Source organism: Ictalurus punctatus, chromosome 17 (genome assembly GCF_001660625.3).
Source record: "Ictalurus punctatus breed USDA103 chromosome 17, Coco_2.0, whole genome shotgun sequence".
Lineage (NCBI taxonomy): Eukaryota > Metazoa > Chordata > Actinopteri > Siluriformes > Ictaluridae > Ictalurus > Ictalurus punctatus.
In genome coordinates this window covers 13,101,688-13,128,423 of record NC_030432.2, presented here as the reverse complement: position 1 = coordinate 13,128,423, position 26,736 = coordinate 13,101,688, and the positions used below count along the sequence as shown (strand labels likewise).

The following is a 26,736-nucleotide window of genomic DNA, read 5'->3' as shown; positions in this document are numbered from 1 at the left end:
TATACAACATTATATAATATTATAATACTATATATTGTATATGATAAACTATTTTTTAAACGTGAAATTATGTCAAGGATCGTATATTTGAAGGTAAATTATTCCAGTCTGAGGGAGCCTTATATGTAAATTATTTCTTTTTCCAATATTTTTTCAGACTGGTGTCTGCTCAGACTAAGTAGCTGACATTACGGCCTTCACTGATAGTGACTTCCAAATGACACTGAGCTCCCAAGTGTTAAAAAAAAAAGGATTCATATTCTGGTGATGGGTAATATTATGACAAATAAACCACTGGTGTTGTTTTAATCCCATTTACAAGCATCAAGTTCTGGATTCATTATAATGGCATGATGGACAAGGGTAGTTGCTAAAACTGAGCAATTATATAAGATCTGACATATAACATGAAGGAAATAATTGCAGCAGTCTGCCAAAAGGATGTGTTTCTAACATTGTCATTTCTGTCATCAGTCAGACACAAGATGGCTGACTCAAATGCAGAACTCTTAGGGGAACTATGAGCAACACAGGCTCAACAGCATCTTCAATTAGGAAATGAAAGCTCATCGCATGAACACATTTTTGTCTGATACGCTTGTAAAATATTAATCATGAAACAATGCACCACACATTTTATTCTGTCCAGAGGGCAAATTGTGTCTCATATTAAAATTTAGACAAATCCATTGTTGTCATTCACACTAAATGGCCTGTTTAATTTCTATTTCTTGCTTCACAGACTTGGGTTTTCTGCTGAAATTTTTTGCGTTTCTTTTGTCTTTTCTTTTCACTCAAGTAGCACCCAAACACATCAGGATGACCATTCTATTTGGTCTGATGCACAACAGCCTGCACATGGGTGACCATTATCATTTATTTAATACTGCAAGAAATATATCCATTTTCTCCCAGAAGCACTTTGATTTTGCCATAGAAAAGCATTGTACACTATATGGCCAAAAGTTTGTGGACTCCTAACCATCATACCCACATGTGGACCTACCCCAAGTATTAATATTTATATATAAAGTATGTACGCAGTTGTATAGGATGTATATTCATGCCGTAGCTCTTCAATTTAGTTTCACTGGAACTAAGGGGCCCAGACCAGGTCCATGAAGACATGGTTTGCCAAGGTTGGCATGAAAGACCTCAAGTGACCTGACCGCAAACCCACTGAACACCAGAATGGGATGATCAGAAAGCACATATTGATGTGATGGTCAGGTCTCCACACACTTTTGGCCATATAGTATACAGTGATATATTCATGTGAAAAAATAAGTACACCCCATGGAAATTGTTGGCTTTTTTGACCCATTTGGACAAATATTTGATCATCTTTGAAACAGTGCCTATTAATGAAGTTGATATACTTAAACAAAACCACAAGGAACATTAGCTTTTTCAATTATTTATTCAAAAGAAATATCAATAGATATTTCAATAATTATATTCTTCTTTGGAAAAAGTAAGTACACCCTTGGCCTCAGAAGATAGTATTGCCCCCTTTATCAGAAATAACTTCTTGTAGGCATTTTGCATAATTGTCCACCAGGCTTGATAGGATGTTTGACCACTCTTCCATGAAATATTCTTTCAGCTGCAAGATATTTGGGGGTGTTCTTGCATGTACTGCCTGTTTCAAATCCCCCCCACAAAATTTCAATGGGATTCAAATCCAGGCCATTCCATAACCCTCCATTTCTTCTTTTTCAGCCATTCCTTGGTGGATTTGCTAGTGTGCTTAGGATCATTATCCTGTTGAAAGGTTCACTTTCCATTCAACTTCAACTTTCGGACAGATGGCCTCAAATTATCTTCAAGCACTCTTTGATATGATACACAACTCATAGTTGAATCAATGAATACAAGCTGTCCAGTCACTGAGGCAGTAAAGCAACCCCAAACCATAACATTTCCACCACCATGCTTCACAGTTGGTATGAGGTGCTTCTCCTGAAAAGCTGTCTTTGGTCTGCGCCAAACCTGTCTGCTGTTACTATGGCCAAGCAATTCTATCTATTATTCGTCTGTCCTGAGCACATTATTCCAAGAGGCCTGATTTTTGCCTATATGCTCATTGGCAAACTGTAGTCTTGCAAAGGCTTTTTCCTGTCACTCCTCACATGCAGGTCAAGTCTGTGCAATCTTTTTCTGATTGTAGACGCATGCATTTTGACACCAACAATTGTAACACTTACTAGCAGATCCTGTGATGAAATTTTGGGCTTCTTGGAGACTTCTTTTTGCATCAGAAAGTCTGCTCTTAGGTTGAATTTGTTGGGATGGCCAGTCCTGGACAAATTGGCAGTCATTTGAAATCTGGATCACTTGTAGATGATTTTTCTTACAGTGGAATGATGTATTTCAAATAATTTGGAGATCTTTTTAAATTCCTTGCCAGACTCATAGGCATCCACAACCTTTTTTCTGAAGGCCTTGCAGAACTCTTTAGATTTTGGCATGATGACACCACACACCTCAAGAGCAAAGGGAACACCAGACACTAGATATGAGAGGGGTATAAATAAGACAGGTTCTAATCTCTGGCACCCAGTCCTGAACACCTGATTCAAATTACATAGATTTGAAGGTGTGATAAATGTAGGGGTGTGTGATCTGTTTTTTGTTCATTTAAATTTGACAGTGAAACTTTATTAATAGACACTGTTTCGAAGAAGATCAAATGTTTGTCCAAACATGTCAACAAAACCAACCATTTCCATGGAGTGTACTTGTTTTTTCACATGACTGTATATGGTACAGTGTATATCATACAATGCATATTGTAATTTAGGGCAATGTAGACTATAAACTAGGGTGAATTCAGCTATATCTGGACATTTTTTGAATTTCCACCTTCTAAGCTTCTTGCCATTAATAAACAAATACTTCAACATGTGATGCATTTCTGTAATCCCCATGGTGTTGACTATAATCTAAAGAAGTATACTGACTAAAACAAAAGTAACATGTTTGGTAATTTGAAACGGAATTTAGAAAATGTTTGATATTTTCCAAATTCATAACCAATCTTTTCTAAAAATTAAAGTAATATTCACAGTAGAATTTATAAAATAAATATCACACTACACTAAGTAAAAAACTCTGCATACTAAATAGCATTCCTAAGTAATGTTCCAGAACTTTAACGAACTTTATGCTTATTTTCTTACAGTATCTTATGTATGTATATATAATTTATATATAAAAGAATACATAATTTTTCCTACACTAAGATTTTTGGGGTCACCTTCTAGTTTGAATGTGGCCACACCCACTTATATTATATAATGTCATATGAATTAAGTCATGTTAATTCTATCAAGCACAAGGGCTCAGTAATATAAGTTTCCACTTTCACTTATCAGGCCAGAAGAAGAAAAACGCTGCTAAGTTTTACTGTCCAAAATTCACCTGTGTCACAATACCTGAATTCACCCAACATTTGAGTGTATAATATAATAATATTTCATGGCTTAATTTTCTTTAAGATGTTCCTTAAGCCTTTCTCAAAAAAAAACAAAAAAACAAACAAACAAAAAAACACACCAAGATATCTTATGATACATTGTATCTTAGGTCTATATATGAAGTACATTTTAGCCTATGATCTACTTATGATCTTACGGCATATGGCAGACGTCCTTACCCAGAGCAACTTACATTTATTTCAGTTATACATCCGGGCAGTTGAGGGTTAAGGGACTTGCTAAAGGGCCCTCAGAATTAGCTTCATTTTCGTTTGTTAATTCTTCCTGAAAAGCAGTTTATATTGTATCGTATATCGTATATCAGACCTAAGCAGTACATCGTAGACTGTATGATACCCTTCAAGCCCCATCCGTGTAACTGCCCAGTAATTCCCAGAGTCACAGTCGGTTCCAGTGATGAATAAGCAGCGGCTGACCAAGCAAGGCAGTGTAAAGAGTCTGGTCGCTAGAAATGCCCGGGTGAAGTAGCCTACAGTGACATCACCATCCTTTGCGCAAATTATGGCATGTTTTTCCCGCCCTAGAATAAGAACACTTCTAAACGAGATGATCTCAGTTATAACCAGGTCTCGGTTACCAGTTAAACAATCTCAGCTACAAACCGCGATTGGGGGGGACTAGTTGCTAGGGGTAACGGGGGTGAGCTGGCTGTTGTGTCGCTCTGTGTGTGTGTGTGTGTGTGTGGGTGTGTGTGTGTGTGTGTGACGCCATCGCGACCCTCGAGTCCCCGCGCGCTTCTCTACACGGGGGTTGGTTGGCTGTAGTGAGGCGCGGGGAGGATGGGAACGGGGATTTAGTTTCTCTGGCTTTTCCAGTCTGCAGCAGATTATTCCCTTTCACCGACACCCAGCAACGGATTTAGCGTCCCAAAACAAGGTAAGGTGAACAATTACTTCATATAGTCGTTGGGGTTTTTTTTTTTAATATATGAAATTGTTATTAATGAAACATGTAGAACTCATAGCTCAGTTGCTGTTGTTTTGTTTTTGTTTTTTTAACAAGGGCAGCCGGTCTCTGTCTGCAGCTCGAGCCTGATGTCTGTGATCAAAACATTCGCATGTGCGCGTTTCTTTACTTCGGCTACATACAGATGCTGTGTTGGCTATCTGTCTATCTATCTATCTGTCTGTCTGTCTGTCTATCTATCTGTCTGTCTATTTATTTATTTATTTATTTATTTATTTATTTACTGGGGGTCGATGTAGTGAAAGGGCAGACGTCTGGATTGATAGTAATTATTATAACGCCACCGACCATGAATGCATCGTTGTTTTGAATCCAGCGCGGTTAGGGGATTGTGGAATGTATTAGGCTACAGGTCTGTATTTTTATTCCTGTCGGGATTGTATGTTTTCGGTTGGAAACCAAGCATCTGTTTATGGCTTTGTTTGCTGACGGCAGACGGCATCAGTCATTCGGTCAACTTCGCCAAGCGCGCCAGACTGTCTTCTTGCACATTATAATTAGTCACTCAAGTGTGAATTTGGAAAGGACCATTTACACTTTAAATGCGATGCATTCGTCATTTTTCTTTATAAAACACAATTTCTGGACAAACACTGTTTACTAAACCACAGCAAATATTTCTACAATGTAGCCCCACCTGTGCCTTATAAACGTAGTTACAACAGTCTAGGCTACGGTGACGACGGGGTTTGTGTGTGTGTGTGTGTGTGTGCGCGCGCGCGCGCGCGCGCGCTGAAGTTGTTGTTGTTTTCCCGCTGCATATTGATTTCACAATTGACCTGTTTCTTTACCGTCCAACAGAGAATATTCATGTAAACATTACAATGTTAGATATTATTTTTTTTTTACAGCATATTTAGTCATGAGCGCCTACAATTTTTTTTGACTCGGCGATTTCGCATCTGGCCATTGTTCAAGATGTTTTGCAGAGAAGCATGACTCATTGTCTGTGCGTGACGTTTTAACTAAGTTGCTCGTTTACGTCATCAATTTAAACGCTATGAGTAGCCTATTTTTTGGTATTTGTATTAATGGCAGGGTTTTTTTTTTTTTTTTTACTAAATGAAGGGGGTTGGGAAATGCATTAGCATTGCAAATAAGCTTTTGCAAATAAGGACGGACACCTGCTGTCTCGAGCATTTGCATCCCCCCCCCCCCCCCCCCCCCAACACACACACACACACACACACACACACACTCTTCTGCAACGAGGTTTGAGTCCACAGTTGAGCTTAAATCGAGGGAGCTTCTGCAGACTCCCCCCTCTCGCTTTATCATAACAAAGGCAAGGGGCCAAGATGGTTTGTCAATGAAAACGCAGGACAAAACCGTCCAGGTTTAATTGTCCGTGTGTCAGTTGGATGGAAAAGCGCGGACTCAGACAACAGGGGCGCAATAAAATTAAAATTACAGCACACTCGGATAGCGACCTGTTTTTGGCTGCTGTAACTGTAGGGTAACAACTTAGCTGCAGAAGCAATCACAGACCAAATCCATCATACTGTAGGGCTGTGTGTCTATCTTGAGCTTTAGCCTATCACTTATCCCAAATGTTAACTATTTTCAACTGGAAAAAACTTGAAATTGGTTTGACCTTCAGAAGAGACTCAAGAGAACTAAGATACAGAACCACAAAAAAGCATCAGTGGACTGAGAAGAAGGAGCCCAGTGTTAAGAAGGCACTACAAATTGACCTATGGTGAAGCGTTCATTAATAAAATGAGTTCTTTCATCGTCTTGTAGACATCATTATAAAGAGATATTTTTACACATCACATTGAATTGGAATATGCAGAAATCCTCACCAGGTGAACTTTTTAAAGTGCCTTGTTGGAGAGGTTTTTGAAATATGAATGGCTCATTAGAGAACATTTAGAACCTAGTGAATTTAAGAGTATGGATGAATTTTATTAACCAGTCTACTGGCTAACTGAAAGTGAGAGATTCCCTCTCATCCCTTTTACTATTGTTTTATGTCAGTTTTGATGGGATAGTGTGCACCAACAATAAACCACTAAAAACAGTGCTGAATACCATGCAAAACCACAGAATAGCATTGCTTTAAACATCTGATGCATACTCCACTTCCCCTCCACACAACCATCATGATACATCTACTCTTTCTACCATTAATAACTAATCACAATTTTTGTCATCACATTAAAGATGTTTCTTCAATTTCAGTTTGACTATGAATAAGAAAAGAATTTGACATGTTTATCATCTGTGGTAGAATGGGGGAAACTTGCAGTGCCGATTAATTTGATATACTCTCACTTTCCTCCCTCTAGATTTGAGTCCCAACTTCTCCAAACGGAATAGGATGCAGAATTCTTCGTTTCTTGTGGGAATGCTATCTAGCACAGCTGGTTATCGATGAACTGTGTTCCATAAATAATATAAGAAAACAACACAGTGTTTAAGTGAAGGAGCTCAAAGAGCACTTTTGAATATGGCAGCAACAGAGGCCAACACAGAACCAGTCCAAGTGGATGCCGGGGAGACCAAAGCTGAGGAGGAGCCTTCAAATGCAGAGTCACCCCCAGCTCCAACTGTGGAAACACAGCCTACCACCGAGGCACCACAGACCACAGAGCCATCAGCAGATAAAGTCAAGCCAGCCTCAGAGAAAATATGGGACTCTTTTCTGAACAAAAGTGGGCTTGGAAAAGTAATGGGAGGGAAGAAGAAAAAAGAGCATAGTACAGTACCTGAGGAGGTTCTTGCAGAAGACCCAGATAAGGCCTCAGCCACAAACAAGAATGATCAAGGGGAGGAAGCAGATCCTAAAGACCAGTCAGCTAGTCAGCCAGCAACTGAAGCAGCAACGGATGGCCAAGTTATTGAAAAAGTACCAGACAATGAGGAGGCTGTCCAAGAGCAGAAGGCACCCGGTGCCAAGCCAAAGCAGGGAGAAAAGTCAAGTGTACGTGATTTCATTCGCAAGCCTGTTGCCAAAATTTTCTCCCACAAAAGCACAGAGAAAAAAGAAGGCTCAGGAGAACTATCAAAACATGGAAAGGTTCGGTCAAAATCTCTTGACAGACTGGAGGTTGCTGATGCAAGCACAGCTGTGGTGGATCAAAATGAGGACCCACAATCACCAGAAGAAGCAGATAAGTTAATTTCGCAAACTACAAAACCAATGAAACGCTGGCATTCCTTTAAGAAGCTTATGGCACAGAAGAGTCACAAGAAAAGCACTGATGAAGCCAAGGATGCAGAAGGAGCAGAGGGTGGTAGTGCAGATGCAGCAGGGGACACTGGGACACTGGACTCAACTACAAAGTCAGAGCACACTGGGCAAAAAAGGTGGAAATTGAAGAGGTCATGGACTTTTCAAGGTATAAAGAGAGACCCGTCAATTGTTGGAATCCACAAACCAAAGGACAAAGACTCTTCAGATAATCTCAAAGATGAGAATACCCCAGAGGCAGATCAGGGGGCCACACAAATTTCTGAAGAGTCAAAAGTATCAGATGATGGAGAAACTCAAGAGAAGACCAATGCAGATGGAGAAGAAGAGAATGAGGCAACTGCAACACATACAAAACACGTAGACCAGCATGCAAATGATATCTGGACCTCATTTAAAAAGCGAGTAACTCCCAAATCAAAGAAAGCAGCAGATGCTGGTGGAGAAGAGGAAGAACCAACAGGTGAACAAGAACAGACTGAAGAACCACAGGCGAGTAAAGACTCAGGCAAGACTGCCAAGTCTAAAAGGACACATTTCAACCGTGCTGTCTCATTAAAGAATTTCATACTGCGTAAGGGGAAGAGTACTAGCATGGATATGGGGGATGGCTCAGCAGTACAGAAAGAGAATAAAGAGGAAACTAAAGACACGGATGGCTCTGCAGACACAGCTGGGGCAACTGACCTCCCACAGGGTGGATCAGAGGACCAGGCTGCCACACCAAGTGAGAGCAACAACGGAGCTCAGGTGGTAGATGAGCACAAAAGTTCTGATGGAGAGGATAAGTCCCTCCCAAGTATACCATCTGGTGAGCAGTCAGACACGCCTCACTTATCAGAGGGAGGAGACCAGACGGAGCCAAATGTGGAACCCAAGACCAATGGAGAGAACGGATATTCAGGTGCTGCAACAGAAGACACCACAGCACAAAATAATGAGCCTCCTGTAAAGGTCGATGTTGTAAAGGAAGAGGAGACAAACCAGGAGGACACCAACTGTAGTGACAAAATTGCAAAAGATGGGAAGATTCTGAAACAAGATGGGAACTGTGGTACTGAAAACGCAGTTGCTGAAAGCGGTGAGTTTGAAGCAGCAATTGCCTCCAATGACAAGACAGAATCTGGGAAGACAGATTCTATAGTAGGATTAGGTGCTAGTATTGAGTTAGAGACTGGGGTATGTTGCAGTTCTGACAATGATGGGTCCTTTTCTGAGTCAGCAAAATACAATGATGAGCCAGATGACCAAGAAGAGACCCTGAAGAGGATGTTTTATCAAGCTGCAACTTCCATCGTTCAAACTGTTTTACTGGCAGCCATTGATCAGTTAGTCAAAGAGAAGGATTTCCTGGACAGTAGTCCAAAATTCTCTCAAACAAACCATGGCAATTGTACAGATGTTGATGTTGGTTACTGTCATTGAACAGTCAACAAAAAATTAGATGCCCTTTTATTTATTCTGGTTGTTTGTAATGAGTCCTTATCACTATGTATGTAAATGTGTTCTTGCATCATGGACAAACCCCAAAGCTATTAACCTGTAATACCCCAACCACTCCTACCCCTTTCCTTTGTTTGCTGCTTTGTATTGTATTATTGGTGAGAAAGAGCATGTTTCATAGATGTCTTGTCTTTATAACACTAGTGATGCTTCTTAATATCTCTGATAGAGAATAACCCTAAATAATATAATGAACCATATTGTAGGACACTCCCAAGTGTGTATTTTATTGTTAAGCCAGCAGCAATTAAAGGAGGTATTTTACTTAAAGTTTTAAGTTAGGTCTACAATTTGAAATAATAATTGTGGTATTTGTGTTAGTGCAAAATTATTTTAGAAAATATATAACCCATCTGTTCTAAAGTATGTGTAAATTTAAAATGCATTCTGTATTTGAATACATGTTGTAATATATTTAATCTCTTCTGTTATCATTCACCAGAAAAAATGGCGGGAAACGTGTGAGGCCAAACAAAGAGGATTAGATCTCCATGGGAGTCGTTCAGCGTGGAGCTTTGCCCCTTCCCCCTCCCCCCAAAAAAAGAAGTAATCACACGTTTGTCACGATTCACCATGGTGAGAAATGCAATCCATGTAGCTAAAAAACTTGAAAAGCAATAATTAAGTCATCAATCAGCACATTCCATTACTGTCAATGTTTTGCTTATCTTCTAGTGAGATTTTATATTATCAAAAAAGACATTCCTTTGAATTGTTAATCTCAATGATCACATATTATGTGATCATAAAGACTGTTAGGTTTATATTGATTGCCATTCTGTCTGTTTGTAGCTTTTCTTTCACTAGGAATATCAATGTGATACACATTTCAGATAACGCCAGACTGCCCCCATTGTGGATTCAATACAGAATGTGCGCTCTAATCTCTGTGCTTGTTTTTAGACTGTTATGTTGTGTACATGAATAAACCACCATAAAACCATTTATCACTCTCTGGGCCTCTTTCATTTTTTTTTTTATCTTCATGCATAGAAATAAATTCATGACCTCCAGATGTTATATTCTGGTTATAAGAATTTCCATAAATGTAAACATTAAATATATTAGATTATGCTGTTTTTTATTAGATAACAGAAAATGAAACTTTCAAATAATATTAGTTTTGAGCTCACATTCATGTAACTAACACTGTATAGTTTTGTGTTTCTTATTAAGGATATCATTACTAATAAATACACTATATGGCCTTAAGTTTCTGGACACCTAATCACACCTATATCTACTTGTTGAACATCCCATTCCAAGTTTAGTCACCCTTTGCTGTTATAGCCTCCACTATTCTGTTAAGGCTTTCCACTAGATTTTGGAGCGTGGCTGTGGGGATTTGTCCATTCAGCCACAAGAGCATTAGTGAGGCCAGGCACTGATGTTAGGTGAGGAGGACTGGGGCACAGCCAACGTTCCAAATTATCCCAAAGGTGTTCAGTGTGATTGAGGTCAGGGCTCTGTGCAGGCCATTCAAGTTATTCCACTTCAACCTTGGCAAACCATGTCTTCGATTTGTACACAGTAGCCTTATGCTAGAACATGTTCGGGCTAGGCTCCCTAGTTCCAGTAAAGGAAGATTTTATTTATTTTTAATAAATTTTTTTGAAGGGAGACTACTCATTGTAGTGGGAAGGATAACCATAAAAACAACAGCACAAGCATATTGGCAAACAACAGAAGGTTGCCTAATGAGTGAAGAGCCTCAGAAATCAATATATACTGACAGTTAGACAATGAACTTGCATTTAGCTGCTCATGCTTTGTTACATCAACACTCAGGGCCCCTGAAGGCCTAGATTAATTTTTTTAACCTACTTGTAAGAGATTTAATATACAAATGTATATGCATGGATATAAAAAAAAATCTGCACCAGTATATTAAACAAAAGGGCAAAACTATCAAAAGTCAGCTGAATTATAAAGTCATGTGTCAATACTCATGTAATGCACAAATTATGCACAAAAGAATTATAATAATTGAAAAATTTGTGACCATGACAAACTCAGACCTTTGCAGTTTGCATCACTGAACTAAAGCTGATCTACTGCTGTTATTCTCAGAGAATAGTGTGTGTTAGCTATAATTCATGGATCATTAAACTCACTTTAGATAAAATTCTCTTGAAAAGCAGCCTGTTTGATCAGTAAGAGTCCAGACAGATGACACTATTTGCCATGTTAACTGAAACTACAGTAAGCAGAATCATTTTGTTTTTTTGTGCTCTTTATGTTAAAGGTTGCACTTGGTGTGGAAAAGATTCCCATCTTAAGAAGTATAAAGGAGTGGGTTTTAATCACATTTTGTATTTCAGATATGTAAACAAATGTCAAATATGATTACAGCTGGAGTTGAAGAAGCCCACACCTTTCCGATGAAAACATAAATACAAACAGGCAATACAGGCAAAACAATAACTGTCCATCAGTTTAGTACTCTCATTACTCACATCCCACATATTTACATAAATCACTTATAATTCAACATAAAATAAGCGTTTACAGCCACAGACTCTCAATATTTACAACGCATACACACGGCATATTTCTATTCCATTTTTGACATCTCAAATTTTGTTGTCATGATTTCCTGCAAAAAAGAAGGACATAAGGACATTACAAGTTACATCATTAAAATGTTAAAACAATATAATATGACTCGAGTAACACAAACTGTATTAGATGATCGTGCATACACTATTGCATAAATGTAGTGTTTATTAGCACTGCATAATGTGTGTTATCCTCTTCTGACAGGCAAAACTTTATAGACTGAAATAGCAAATGAGTATCTCTAAGGCAAGCTTAAGAAAGCTGTTTTTATTCAGACAAAAGCACCAAAGCTTCTGTGAGCTCATTGTTCTTAGCAGAAGAAAAATAACCAAGAGGGAGAGAGCAAGGTTAAGTGATGTGATGTGGCTGGCTGATCTCTTTATGCTCCAAGTTAGAAATGTGGAGTTTGCCCACTTCTGGCCTCACATGGTATTGCACAGTATATATTGAATAATTAGTGAAAGGTGAATAAAACGTAATACAATAAAACGTAATACATATATATATGCGCGTCATTTTGTCATTTTATTGAGTGAATACTTAGGCTCTTTATAAACACATTCTTCCATGTGTCACATACAGTGCCCTCCACTAATATTTGTACCCTTGGTAAATATGAGCAAAGAAGGCTGTGAATTTTCACAGACGAAGAACTTATCTTTATTGTTCAACCTTTTGTTTAAAAAAAATCTAAAATATTCTGCTGGATATTAAAAATTGCACCAAAAACAGGTTTATCTATTTAAAAAAAAAAAAAAAAAGTAAACAAAAAAATTATCGGCACCTTTTTAGTAGATACTTTGTGCTACCTCCCTTTTCCAAGATTTGCTCTGAGTCTTCTCCTAAAATGCCTGATGAGGTTGGAGAATACATGGCAAGGGATATGAGATCATTCCTCCATACAGAATCTCTCCAGATCCTTCACATTTCAAGGTCCATGCTGGTGGATTCTCCTCTTCGGTTCACCCCACAGGTTTTCTATGGGTTTCAAGTCAAGGGACTGGATGGTCATGGCAGGACCTTGATTTTGTGGTCAGTAAACCATTGTTGTTTTGATGTATGTTTTGGATCATTGTCCTGCTGGAAGATCCAACCACAACCCATTTTAAGCTTTCTGCCAGTGGAAGTCAGGTTTTCATTTAATATCTGTTGATATTGGATAGAGTCCATGATGCCATGTATCCTAACAAAATGTCCAGGTCCTCTGGCATAAAAACAGCCCCAAAACATTAAAGAGCCACCACCATATTTAACCATGCGCATGAGGTATTCTTCCATATGGCTACGTCTCTGTGTGCACCAAAACCACCTCTGAAGTTTATTGCCAACAAGCTCTATTTTGGTTTCATCTGACCATAGAACCGATCCCATTTGAAGTTCCAGTCGGGTCTGGCAAACTGAAGATGCTCGAGTTTGTTTTTGGATGAGAGTAGAGTGCGTTCAGACAATATAGACACACGTCCTCTTCCAGGTTGATTCAGAACATTTCCTGATGACTAGAACTTCTTAATTATTGCCTTGATGGTAGAAATCGGCATTTTCAATGCTTGTGCTATTTTCTGATAGCAATTTTTCACAGCCTTCTTTGCTCATATTTACCAAGGGGGCCAATATTAGTGGAGGGCACAGTACATATAAAGGATTAAGTAACATACCTCATCCGAGTCCAACAGAGGGGGAAGTGCACTACATGACAAAGAAAATGTACACAAGATCGATTTTTAACGTCAATAACTAAACTGTGATTTTAAATGTATAAAAATGAAATGCAATATTACTTTCACATATATCAAGGTACGAATAAAGGCACAATGAATACATCTAACATCTATTAATGTGCATGTCCAAAATCATATTAAATCACATCATCTATGGTGTTCATAAGACTTACACATCAGCCATTGAAGATGGGATGTTTTCCTCAACCCATTTCAGATCTTCATCCTGAGGAAACAAAGTTTATTTTAATTATTATTCATTCATCGGGGGGTGTTGAGCTTACAAAAGAAAAGTCTCTTACCACTTTATTAGGTTTCGCACTTCCATTGGTCTCTGCTTTAAAACCTCTCATTTTTACACCCTCTGTGAATTAAATAAGATGGTTGAAATTAAATGACAAAAAAAAAAATACAAAAAAAAAATAAGGAGAGACAGACTGCTTTCAGTGGCAAGTCTGCTAAAGAATCCAGTTCGCTTTTGAAACTCACCCAAGGCCAATAAAGTACAAGGACAAGTATGAATATGATACTGAAGGTTTGTATTTTGTTGTTAGAAAAGCCAGAAACATGTTTTGATTCTTACCGAAGGCTTCATTCATTAGTTGCTCTGCCTCCTCCTCATCACTAACCTCATCGACCAGTGGGCTAAAAGCATACCTGAGGAATTAAAAGAACATAACTCATAATTCAATACCTAACCACCTTTGTCATCACAAGGCCTACGTACTCTTGATATTAAACATCTATGTCTTGAGCTTCAAAAACCTTTCATAAGAGTACCTCAAGGCTGTATCGTGTTCATCTGATTTACTCTATTTGTGCAAGAGATAATATTCAAATAGATATTTAAATAAACCACTGCTATATAAAGTACACAGCAGTCTACCCTGTTTTTAAGGTTGGTAAAATGCACCCCATGAGCATCCAGTTATAACTACTCGGATACGGATGATTGCGTAAAGTTTATCCAGGTATCAATGAGCCTAGATGGTTTTAAAACTAAAGCCCAGGTAATCTTAGGTTTAAAATAAGCACGTCATCCATTTTAAACAATTTAACCTAAGGAGCTAGACTAACTAGCTCACTTACTACCATTACTAACTACTGATATCTTAGGCAACTGCATATTACTAAGGCATGTTAAAAATACCTAGAATTATATAAAATCATACAAATGAGTAAATACGGCTTTGGGTGATAACAAAATTCATCTGCTGTCATTTTCATAATATCATGCAAGGCAGTTAGAGTGCACAATTCTAGTTAGATTTAACAGCTGCTCATTAAGATAATTTACCTTAAAATTCGTGCCCTTTCTACTCTTAAGTGACCACAAAAATTGTGTACAAAAAGTATCTAACCATATTCTTTTCAGATAATGTAATGGTTTTGTGAAGTAGCACAACAATCACTTCATGATTTTTTCCGCCTCTGATAATAAAGTAAAATATTTTGACACAAAAATAGCAAAATTCTAAACTGGATAGAGTAAAATTTTAACCCTGTGTTCAGATAACTGTGTTAATCTGACAATAACACACCATGCAGACCATTAATCATTTTATTTGTAAAAGTTAACTGATGACTGGAGCGTTGATGCTTCACCTCTGATTGTTGGCAGATGGCCTCCACAGGAACATGATGACAAGCAAGATAGTAGAGAAGAGAAAACGCCAGAATGCATCATCTATCCACATTTCCCTCCAGTCCTGCAGGAGACGTGCAGTATTGAGTAGTATTTATAATCATAGAATAGTCCATGTAACAGCTTTTTTTTGTATATATACACACACACACACACACAACATGCTGCATAAACATTTAGCATAAGTAACATGGCATTAATATATCATGATTCAGAGATGTATTACAATATAATTTTTTGCAAAATATATTTTTTTAAAAACTGCCACGAGAACTGAGACAATGTAAGACAGGACAATAGTTGTGTTACACTGAACTCTGTTGGGGGGGGTCTATTGCTAAAAAAAATATAAATTATTAAATAAAATAGATAAGAATGAAAATGGGAATAAAATTCAACTGGCTAAAAATGATAATAGCACAATGGGGTTACCATCCAATCAGCTATTTGTTGCTGTGCAGTTAAAGTAACAGTGCAACAGCACTGGTTGGTTCGAACATGCTCTCTATGAATGATCTAACCTTTGCTGTGAAACATGCCATGGGTTAGACATACTGAATATCCCTTGGATAAATGTATTACAAAATAATTCTGTTGATAATAGCATGTCTAGATAATAGCCTTCCCTAATTGAAAACAATTAAATTCCACTCACAGACTGGCATTTTGATAACTTGAAGGTCTTTGTTGTCCAAACGATGAAAATGACTGAAGCTGTAATGTACAGAAAGGGGAAATAAAAAATGTTTTAATCAGGTATTTCATTAGAATGTGCTGAGTAACCAAGTAAAATCATAATATTTCAAAGGATCTCACCTATGACTGCAAAGATGAGGGTGTTGGTGAAGTGGCGGTAAAGGGAGAGCTTAACCACGTTTCTTCTAAGCCGCAAAAGCTTCATAGTCTGGGCCAAGCTTATGAATATGTTACTCAGAGTCAAGGACAAAATTATTAGCTTACAGTTAAACTAAAATCACACAATTAATATATAATCCTTATTGAGTGCAAAAACAGAAATTACTAATACTACACTCTTTTCCTAGCAGTGCTTTGCAGTGTCCAGTGGGTACTGGGGCTATAAAAAGCCTCAAAGTAAATCTAATGTGCAGAAGAGATAAAATAATATAGCTCAGTCTGTTTACTTTCTGATTCTGGAACAAAATCACCACAATAGCAAAGTGCCTAATCTTCTTTTCTACATTTACAGTAAGCTTGTGTTTGAAACAAGAGGGCGATAGCAAAATGGAGCAAAAACAAAAGAACAAAAAGGACCATGAAACTTGCATACAGAAGCAGCATTGCATAGCCATTATGAAACGGAGCGAGTTCGAGGGGGGTAAAGGAAGAGAAACAGAGATGCAATGCAGGATATCCACCAGCAGAGGGTAGAGTCGAGCACAGCCAGTGGAATGGCAGCCAGCAATACTAGGTCATCTTCAGCCTGGCAGGATCATAGAGAGGAAGGATAGATAGGAAAAGAGAGAAAAGAGGAAAAACAGAAGGGGCAACTCCATGACACCACCACCAGAACGTTGTGTACACAGACACTCACACATAGTTCAGACCAAGCCAACAGGTAAGCAGTTTGCAAAGTAAGCTTAAAGGACATTTTAAACTACAGCAAAAACGTAAGAGGCCAACAAAACAGATGCAGCTCACAATAGGGGTAGAGGGTCCTATGGAATCTGTGCTATTTCGTCCCAATTGACGTGTTCATTTTTCAGATTTTGGAATTCATTTCCATCTTTTGTAACATCAAATAATCGGTTTAAAGTGTCTTTATAAAAATTACCAAGCTACAAATATTTTTATTTAATAAAACTATTGACTGTTTCATGTCATTAGTGCACTAACTACTGTTCAAAAATAAATGTAATATAAATGTATATATGCACACGTATATGTTACTGAAATTTTAAATTGTAAAACAATTCGATGCTGCTGCTTTCATTTCACTCCTTGGGTTTGAGAATGAAGAGCCTCGGTGTGTGTTCCTTTGTGTGTTTACAGGCCTTACACATGAAATGACTACCTGATTTGAATTAATTGCTTGGTGCCTGCTCATTCCTCTTTTATGGTGTTAATGTTGTAGTTTTGTCATATCATTATGTCCCAGGCTTTTCAATAAATGAAAGCTAAACCACTGTATATTAGCATAGCTGGAGGCACTGTGTGAATGAGTGCTGCATTGATTTATAGTATGGGTAGATAAGTTACTATGACAGTCGTGGCACAAGCTACCAAAAGTACCTGTTGCTAGAGGTGAGCGATATGACAAAAAATATCGTCATGTTTTTCACATTTCCAAGAAATTTCTAAGATACATGATATGTATCACAGTATATAGGATTGCTCACAAACTGGCAGCAATACATTAGTGTTGCATAAAATAAAATACCATCTATAAATGGTGATTCATTTGTTTATTATTAAAAAACAAATCTATAATAAATTGATTACATTTTTTATATTAAAACTGTATTGAAAAGTGTACATATATTTAATATAATATTATGCCCACGGTTAAATATGGTGGTGGCTCTTTAATGTTTTGGGGCTGTTTTTCTGCCAGAGGACCTGGACATTTATTCTCCAACCTCATCAGGCATTAAAAGGAGAAGACTCAGAGCTGTTATCTTGGCAAAGGGAGGAAGCACAAAGTATTGACTAAAAGGGTGCCAATAATTGTTGCACGCCTATAATTTAACAAAGATTTGTTTTTGATAAACCGGAGTTGTGTTTGCAATTGTTTGATATCCATGAGAGCAGAGTATTTTTGTGAATACAAAAATACTCTGCATTATAAAAAGAAGATATCCATATCTCAGAAAAGCATACTGTAACATAATTTATCACGATATTGGTATTATATTGAGATATCGCTTAGCACCAACCTGATGCTAATCGCTCTGACATTATTCCATTCCTGTTAAATAATAGCGAGTGTAGTAAGAGCTACACTGTGTTATAAAGAAAGAGCAGCTAAGTGTTCCTAAACATGAATTGAATACTGTATATCTAACCAGAATACAACTGTGCAGTGGCTCCGCGTAAAAAAAGTGGACAACAAATGGATTCAATGGACGGCTAACACAAAGGATATCCACCACACAATGCAAGAGTCAGTGACGGCCAGAACAATGTCACACAGTAGTCTGCTGGAGCTCCCTTGCTCCTGTGAGAAAAACAGGTTTGCTTTCAGCAATGTGAACAGCAGCACCATATTAGTATCCTTAAACTGTGGAAACTGAGCAGAGATCAGGATGAATAATCTTTTAAGAGATTACATAGAACTTACACTTCCTAGCTGTGCTGAAAATTAGAAGTGGACTGCTGATCACATTTACAGTCGTAAATGATTAAAGTAGTAGGTGACTTATCTACTAGGGGAATTCTGAAATATAAATATTGTAAGCCATATGATTGAGACAGTTTTTTTTTGTAAACCACTTACTGAGTTGACTCTGAGAACCCCCTCGACAACGGAGAAGCCAAGATAGAGCAGTCCTACTCCTACCACCCTGTGCAGCAACGCTCCAAGCCTTGGTCTGCAAAAACAAAATATATCACTAATAAGAAATATTCTGTGATAAGCTCACTTACACTGAAGCTTATCAATGAATATGTGATCTACTTGAAACAATTAACAAAGCTGCTCTAACAAGCTGGTAAAAAAAAATGTCTCTGTAGCGATAAGCCACTTACTTGACAATACCATAACCGAGGCTGGCGATTATGACAAGCACTCGAGCCAGAGTTCTCTTCACAGCAGACAATACCTCAGCAAACACCACTGCACCCTGGACTATAAAACAACACAAAAATCAAATATCAACACTTTCACTGGCCTAGATATACTGCTCAATGAACCAGAATGGGAACTGCAGTCAAATTATGAATTTCTGAAATTTAGCAACAGATGATGTGCTGTACTTAGTGAAGAATCCCAGGTTTCAAAACTTGGTTTCAGTTCAGAGCAATTCAGGCCTAAACTGGTGACTAGACAACTAGCTGTTGTCAGGAACATTTTGGGAATGCATCAGTATTAACGTACACAATACAAATTGCCTTGTCCTTATTAAGCATCAATATCTTCAATTGATAGGAATTTCAGAACCTTATTACAAGGCCTTGAAGTCCCCTTAACCTTAAGGCTAACATTTTCATACAAAAAGCCACAAAACTATCCATTTTGAATTTCATGGGCACTTTAAGATGTACAGGTTCTGTAAATCATTTGGCGATAAAATGGTTTGAGTGTTAACTCTAGGATAGGTTTTGTGCTATGACTACCCTACATACTATCACACCCATGAATTTATCTTTGAATTTGTTCAGACAATTAATCAGTTATTGAATGACGGAAATTACTGTGAACTGCTGATGTGCCATGAACATCAGTCTAGAACATCAGCTGCTCAGCTTGTAAGGCTGCATACCACACCTAAGGATCATACCCAGTTAAAAAAAAAAGGTTTTGTACCACCCAGAAAGAAAAACTCATGTCTGTCAAATGCAAACAACTGTAAAATATCCATGTTTGGGGTTTGAAGTATTTTAATGGTAGCTAAATGTTTATGGTTCCCTAGTTTTATTAGTGACTATGGTATTAGCCAGGCAGCTTGCTAAGCTATATTACTCCAGCAAACTGGTTAGCAAGCAGGCCTGCAACCTATATCGTTAGCACTTGGTAATTTTAGTCACCTGGCATTGTAGAGTACATCTCATTAGCTTACTTTTTGTTAAGTAGTCCATCTTGACTTGTAATTACTCAATCTGGGTACACACAATCTTAATTTTTTTCATAATTATGCTAATCCTGTTGGCAAATGTAGTTTTGGGGTTCATATATTACTAGGATAATAGTTTAAACATGTACAAAGTTAGGTCCTTAGCTGCTTGTCAACTGGATTTTATGACTCTCAAATGTGTTTGGGTTTTGTTTTTTCTTTTGAATTTTGGCAATTTCAGCCAGACATGCAGACTCCAAACCTAGCAGTGCCTTCCAAATGAAACTTGGTGGATATGTAAATATATTCAACACAATCCATATTATAAGCTACAAGAAAGAAAATAGAGTAATACTATACTGTATAGAAAGTTTTATTTTTATTGTTTTTCAAAATACTAGTCTCAATTAGTACAATTAATGATTTTCTTTCAAATTTGAGACCTTATAAGAATAGAAGCATTATTTGGTATCCATAAAAGGTGTCCATCAGAGTCATCAGTGCCATGAGAGCGAACTATTTTAAGTATCCAGTAAGTTTTAGTGACCATCTGAATAGTGCTTCATAATTACTTTTTAGGTGAATATTGCATTTTCAACCAATTTGAAGGGCCACCATTTCCAAGAATAAGAGACACAGCCTGACATGATCAAGTAACTTTTGGGAAGTACCTCAGCTCTAAAATTTACAAGAGCACAGCTTTGTTGGAACATTGAAATAAAAGCCAAGAAAGCCGTCAAGAGAAAGCTTCATTTATACTATATATATATATATATATATATATATATATATATATATATATATATATATATATATATATACACATACACATACATACATACATACATACATACATACATACATAGACACCCATCCAAAATAAAACCAGCTATATCTTGTAAAGTATCAATTTCTGATCAGTATTACTTGATGAAGTTAATTCTTCATTATTCTCTGGTCTTAGCCTAGAATACATCTGAAGTAATTTGAAGACACTGATGTAACATTTTTGGAACTTGGGTGAATTGACATGGAATGACCCATTAACAATGAGCTTATATTTCAATGCTTTAGTTAACAAACATTGATATGAATTGTGTCTTATTTTTCACTAATGTGAAGTTTGGTCATTTTTGGATAACAGAAGAACATAGTCTGAAAGAAACGAGGACTTAATAGTTTTCATCAGAAACAAATGCAGTCAAAAGGCCGTTACCCGAGAGGCCATCATAGCGGATGCTCTGAAACTCTGCATAGTAGACCGCCTTCTCTAGCATGCCAAGGAAAATAACGCCTCCTATCCAGAACTGGATCCGCAACAGGTCTCTCCAGTAACAGGCAGAGAGAGCTAGCCAGAGCACACCCAACAGCACGTAAATGATGCACATCACCATGTAGAACTGAGGGAAGAATCACATAAAATACATGGATGTTACAATACATACAATGAGGGTGAACAAACTGCGTTTCAGAAGTGCACAGAAAATGTGCAACAAAGTTCAAAAAAGGAAACGGCCATGTAAAAGAATGATTTTCCAGACTTACAATCATCAGAGGCCACTCCGAGGCTGAAATATACTGATGAGGCCCCCGCATACTGACTTCCACTGCGGACAGAGTAAATGTTCTCAGCAAAAGTCTAACCAAACTCATGTACCTTGTGATAATACTCCTCGTTTATTGTTTATATGTCTTACATTTAATGCTCCATTTTGTCTCTGTGGCTGGATTTGCAATGTAGATAATGAACATGTAAGGGCTGTCCTCCCATGTCTGTGCCACTGTATCGTGTGTACGATACTGGCACAAGAACAGAAAAATGGGTTAAATAACAAGAAATCTCTAATTAAAGGCTACAGAAAGCTCTGGACCTGTGCTAAACTAACTCACCTGATCTCTGACAACTGACGGAATCTTGTCTTTGTTTTCTACAACACTGCTTGATACTTTTGGGGTGGCTTCTGAGACCTGCTAGGACAGAATTTTTTTTTATAGATAAATAATTTTGATATAGTATATCAATAGACAGGTGTTGTCTCAAGCACACCTCATGCAAATAATCAAGGGCTTCATTAGTTGCACCAGGTGTGCTTGAGCTGGAACACATGAAATATGGACAGAGCAGAAAAAGGAAACTATCAATGGCTGCAACCAGATTTCTGAGAAGGCAGGTTGTGAAAACCACTCGAGTGACTGCAAAAGACCTGCAGCAAGACTTGGTGGCAACAGGCACTTAGGTTTCAGTGTGCACAGTAAGGCACATACTAAATGCAGAAGGTTTCCATGACAGAACTCCAAGACATGCACCACTACAGAAGTTTTGGGATTCTGTTCTGTAGAGCGATTAAACAAAACTTTTCTGAACTTTTCAGCATTAGGTCTGGAGGAAAAAGAATGAAGAAAAAACACTCTGTCCACAGTCAAGCATGGTGGTGGCTTGGTGATGTTCTGGGGCTGCTTTGCATCCTCTGGCACTGGAAATCTACAACATGTGGAAGGCAAGGTGGATTCACTGAAATATCAGAAAATCCTAGGAGAAAACGTCATGCCGTCTGTGAGGAAGCTGAAGCTTAGGCATCACTGGACCTTCCAACAGGACAGTGATCCCAAGCATAACTCAAATTCCACCAAGGCTTGGTTGCAGAAGTTGTTCTGGAGGATTCTACAGGGCCATCACAGTCACCTGACTTGAACCCCATAGAAAATCTATGGGATTTGAAGAAGGCGCTTGCAGCTCACAAACCCAAGAATATTACTGAACTGGAGGCCATTGCTCATGAGGAACGGGCTAAAATTCCTCAGGAACGCTGCCAGAAGCTGGTGTCTGGCTATGTATCTCGTTTGCAGCAAGTCATAACAGCAAAAGGGAGCTCTACTAAGTACTAAAAGATGTTTCCCATGAAGAGGATGAATAATTTTTAAACTAGAGAAATCATTATAACTTGCATTTACATTTGAATTTAGCGAAACCACTTGAAGCATTCGTTGTGTTGAACTATTTCAATTGCTTTTGTTTGATTTGTTCATTGCAAACAGCTGTAAGTCTGTACATTTTGACAATAAATCTGATTTTCAATGAGGGTTGAATCATTTGGATTGTAACTCTATATAACATCTGTGAGTGAAATGCACAATAGTTACTGCACAACAAAGTGTATAAATGTACTAATTACAGTAATTAAGATCAAAGTAGTAATTACAGTGCATTTTAATGGGAGTGTCTAACACATCCATGATTTGATCTTAAGCTAACTGAAAAATATTGAGCTTACTGACTATATGTATTCACATAGAAAGAGTTGATTGGGGAATCTAAAAATTAATTGAAATCATCTAAAATAATTGCAATTAAGTGATAAATTATGTTGCAATATGCCATTTTTAGAATAAAGCAAATATTTTCATTTATTCTATAACACCTCTATATGTGACTCCAAATATCATAGAAAAAGTGTTAAGATTGTTATAGACAACTGTAGTCGCCAATTCAATAGTTCTGCCATCCTGATACATTCAGACTGTTACATTTAAAAACTGAGGTCAACTCCTTTACCTCAGTGTTTCTCTTCCTCCTCTGTAGTTTTTCGGGTGTTTCCTAAAACAAAAAAAGTATTCACTCAGTAGCTCGTTTGAATAAGGTCGAATAAAGTACAGTTTTTGTTGTCATCAGATAAAACAACTATTTAGTAAACATGTATATCTCACCACTGGTTGAGTTTTCAAAACTGTCGGCTTATCAGGTACTGACACTGCCAACTGTAATAAGTAAACATAAAAGGAATGCCAAATGAATCAAATGATTAAAAAGACAGCCCACATTGTATGCAGACTCAGTACTCCATCATGTAACCATAGCATACTGATCTATTATTATTATTATTACAAACAAAAATGCTCGTCATTAATAATCCTTAGCTGTCATGCAGCTGAGATTTTAGTAAGTAGTAATCTTTAAAATGTAAAAGCTGGTGTACCTCATTTTTGGTCATAGGTTGGTGGCACTCAATCAGATCATAAACGTGGGTGATGTAGTAACCGCTATCACCACTCTTAGACACCTCTTTGCTGTCGAAGTACAATTTTGCCCTTTGAGGCTGTCAGACAAGGAAGCAAATTCATACCAGCATACTTTAAAAACATTAATAAAAATGTAACGAACATTCTGCAACGGAAAAATAAAGCAGTGTACTGACATCTAGATCGAATGCTTCTTCATAGCACCGGCAGCTGCGTAGATACCACTTTATAGACAGGTTTACAGAAGGATTGCATTCTTCTTTGAGCCCTGAAACAGCATTCGAAATGAAAGAACGGGTTAAATATTGGTTTGATTAAAATAATAATAATAATAAAATAATAATAAAGCCAGAAATTCTTAGGAGTGATCGCAGGAAAGTGAAGTAAGGCGAGAGAAGTATTGCGGTGAGTAAGGTGAGACCATATTAACTGTATACTTACATTTGATTTCAATCAGGGAGTTATTAAACATTGTCTTTGAGAAATGGAAGTGGTTTTGCTTCTTTAATATTTCCTGAGAGGTAAAAAGCAGAAAGAGCACTTTAGCATGCCACAGATGTGGATCATATGGGTGTGAAAAGATTCACCAGCAAATTCCTATTTAGCGACTTAAGTAGTTCACTTAAATAAAAAGTACATACATCTCAGCTACCAGTTTGCAGACAAACCACGTCGAAAACAGAGCATTATTATATAGGAAATGTACTAATATTATAAGAAATGGTAGCTATAGTTGTTCTAAGTGTTAAACTTAAACAATATAAGGTCAGGTTTCGCATTAAAACAACCAGCACCAGTAGTTAACAGCTTGCTAAACAGATAACCCACAGTGGCAGGCTAGCTTCCTAGCCTGCTAGCATCAGGAGATCGTTTAATATTACAAATGGTGTGTAAGTGCTTTGCTAGTCTTCCATAAATATCTTTTAAAAAATATATCGAATCGCTGACTTACATATCACTTTATAATAAATCGTTATTTAGTTGTTTAGCTACATGTAGCAAAGCTCTGGCTAGCAGAGTCAGGAAGGCTACTCAACTTACGTTGTCCACATTGAGAGTCCATTTCCCCTGCTCTAACGCGGCATTAAGCGGCGGAATGGATATTAAAATGACGACCAACGTAAGCAAAGTATTTCTCCGATTTGGTGGTGAGAATGCACAGTGGGTCACAAAAGTTGCCATTTTCTCTTCGATTTCAGTGACAACTTCACACAGGCTTACTACTTCCCACCTAAGCGTGCCATGATCTGACGTCACGTGTTAGGCGGGGCATGTTTGCTTTGAGCTGTAACAGGCGGAAGTGCTGTAGGATATTCCAATATTAAAAAATAAATAAATCAATCAAAAATTCAGTATATGGTTAATGTTTACTCTACTATATGACGTTATATGAAAATACAAAGCTCATTATTTAAAGAAAGAGCCGTGTGGGTCTTGAGGTATTATACTGGTTTTCAAACAGCTTAATAATACCTTTAATATTAAATTGATAATGATCATATTAATACTGCTTATAACATATGGAATATATTCCCTAATTACCTGTTTAACCCGCTAGGTGGGATTCATTTTCTATTAAAATGTACTTTATTTGTAGATAAATTCATGCATTGTTGACTTAGTTATTGCACTATACTCGCAACCATTCCCCTCACCGTATTATACATGGAACAATAAAGACATTCTCAGCAAAAATAAAAGTATTTTTTTCAGTCAAGGTTGGAATACTGAATCAAGACAGTTATCCAACTGCTTAAATCTCTTAATGACATGCAGTTAGAGAACACTTTATTAGGAACACTATATTAATACTTGGTAGGGCCTCCCTTTGCTTTCAAAACAGTCTAATTTCTTTGTGGTTTAGATTTCTTAGGAATTCTTAAGAATTCATAAGAAAGAAAAGTTCACCTTAAAAAAAGTTTTGTTTTAAGACAAACCACATGGTAAACAGAGCATTATCATATAGGAAAAATTTCTTCAGGCAGTCATCTTTATATGTTTCATTAGAGCGGCACCGGACAAAAGACCCAGCATCATCTCCTTTGTGATACATCAGTGAATATCACTTTCATCCAGTCATTCACACTCCATGTTTGCTTTTCTTTAGCCCAGTGTAACCTTGTTTTCTTCTGTTTAGGTTTTCGTGCTGGTGTTTATTGGCTTTTCTATATGTAAATCCCATTTATATATTTTCCTTATTGCACCATTCTGTGTAAACTCTTGAGACTGTAGTGTGTGAAAATCCCAGGGGATCAGAAGTTACAGTAGGCCTGTAGAAATACTCAAACCAGCCCGCCTGACACCAACAATCATGCTATGGTCAAAATCACTGATATCACATTTTTCCATAATTCTGATGGTTGATGTGAGCATCAACTGAAGCTGCTGTCCCGTATCTGCATGATTTTATGCATTGCACTGCTGCCACATGATTGGCTGATTAGATAACTGCATGAAATCAGATAAATCCAATCCACCTGGCTGAGACTGAAAAAACCAGTCTTTGCTCAAACTAACCTCAAACTTACCTGGGTAGCCACTGAAACTGGCTTCGTGAAAAAGGCCTCTGATTTTAAACATCATTAACCCATTTTTCATACATTTTCTGTATATTTAAAAGTTTTTGAAACGTTCATTCATCTTTAGTAAATACTTTGTCCTGGTCAGGGTAATGGTGGATCCAGGAAGTTCTCAAAAAGTTTTGATTATGTCTAACAAACCTAATAACGTGTGGCCCTCATATCTGTTTAAGCCTATCTTGGCACTCTGTCCATGTCTTGAAGAGTGTGGTCCTGAATACCAGAATGCTCAGAGTAAACTCCAGACCTCACCCTCCAGACCTTTCCATGAAGGTTCATTGATGTTTAGATTCTGTTTATACACACACACATCATACAGTATG

The 26,736-nt window shown here is 37.5% G+C and overlaps 2 protein-coding genes across 4 annotated transcripts; one reads left to right on the top strand and one right to left on the bottom strand.

Moving 5' to 3' along the window:
• The first annotated feature begins 4,126 nt into the window (after positions 1-4,126).
• si:ch211-137a8.4 (A-kinase anchor protein 12) lies at positions 4,127-10,108 on the top strand. 2 transcript variants are annotated; one of them, XM_017491390.3, is made up of 3 exons: positions 4,127-4,376; positions 6,758-8,743; positions 9,608-10,108. In XM_017491390.3, exons 2-3 carry the CDS (start codon positions 6,919-6,921, stop codon positions 9,628-9,630), a joined length of 1,848 nt encoding a protein of 615 aa, XP_017346879.2. In that variant the 5' UTR covers positions 4,127-4,376; positions 6,758-6,918; the 3' UTR covers positions 9,631-10,108. The 2 variants fall into 2 exon arrangements, with proteins under 2 accessions (XP_017346879.2, XP_053543575.1); XM_053687600.1 differs by lacking the exon at positions 4,127-4,376 and adding an exon at positions 4,715-4,818.
• Positions 10,109-11,440: 1,332 nt separating this feature from the next.
• On the bottom strand, positions 11,441-25,099 carry zgc:162698 (Lung_7-TM_R domain-containing protein). Of its 2 annotated transcripts, none has more exons than XM_047161281.2 (21): positions 24,876-25,099; positions 24,276-24,348; positions 24,011-24,102; positions 23,792-23,911; positions 23,523-23,573; positions 23,371-23,412; positions 21,708-21,788; positions 21,515-21,617; positions 21,363-21,424; positions 21,034-21,217; positions 18,793-18,892; positions 18,542-18,635; positions 16,460-16,528; positions 15,904-16,012; positions 15,743-15,801; positions 15,048-15,151; positions 14,026-14,099; positions 13,745-13,806; positions 13,616-13,668; positions 13,380-13,410; positions 11,441-11,761 (listed from the first exon to the last, which is right to left on the bottom strand). In XM_047161281.2, the coding sequence occupies exons 1-21, from the start codon at positions 25,014-25,016 to the stop codon at positions 11,720-11,722; spliced, it is 1,746 nt and encodes a 581-aa protein (XP_047017237.1). In that variant the 5' UTR covers positions 25,017-25,099; the 3' UTR covers positions 11,441-11,719. The 2 variants fall into 2 exon arrangements, with proteins under 2 accessions (XP_047017237.1, XP_053543576.1); XM_053687601.1 differs by having other exon boundaries at positions 21,708-21,785.
• Between the last annotated feature and the right edge of the window lie 1,637 nt (positions 25,100-26,736).

Excerpts from the sequence above, each read along its gene's own strand:
- si:ch211-137a8.4 (XM_017491390.3), top strand. The coding sequence starts at position 6,919 with ATGGCAGCAACAGAGGCCAACACAGAACCAGTCCAAGTGGATGCCGGG. Across the intron at positions 8,744-9,607 it reads AAACGCAGTTGCTGAAAGCG|AAAAAATGGCGGGAAACGTG; the intron begins GTGAGTTTGAAG and ends ATCATTCACCAG.
- zgc:162698 (XM_047161281.2), bottom strand. The coding sequence starts at position 25,016 with ATGGCAACTTTTGTGACCCACTGTGCATTCTCACCACCAAATCGGAGA. Across the intron at positions 21,789-23,370 it reads GGAGGAAGAGAAACACTGAG|CAGGTCTCAGAAGCCACCCC; the intron begins GTAAAGGAGTTG and ends ATTCTGTCCTAG. Across the intron at positions 18,893-21,033 it reads CCGCTATGATGGCCTCTCGG|TCCAGGGTGCAGTGGTGTTT; the intron begins GTAACGGCCTTT and ends GTTGTTTTATAG.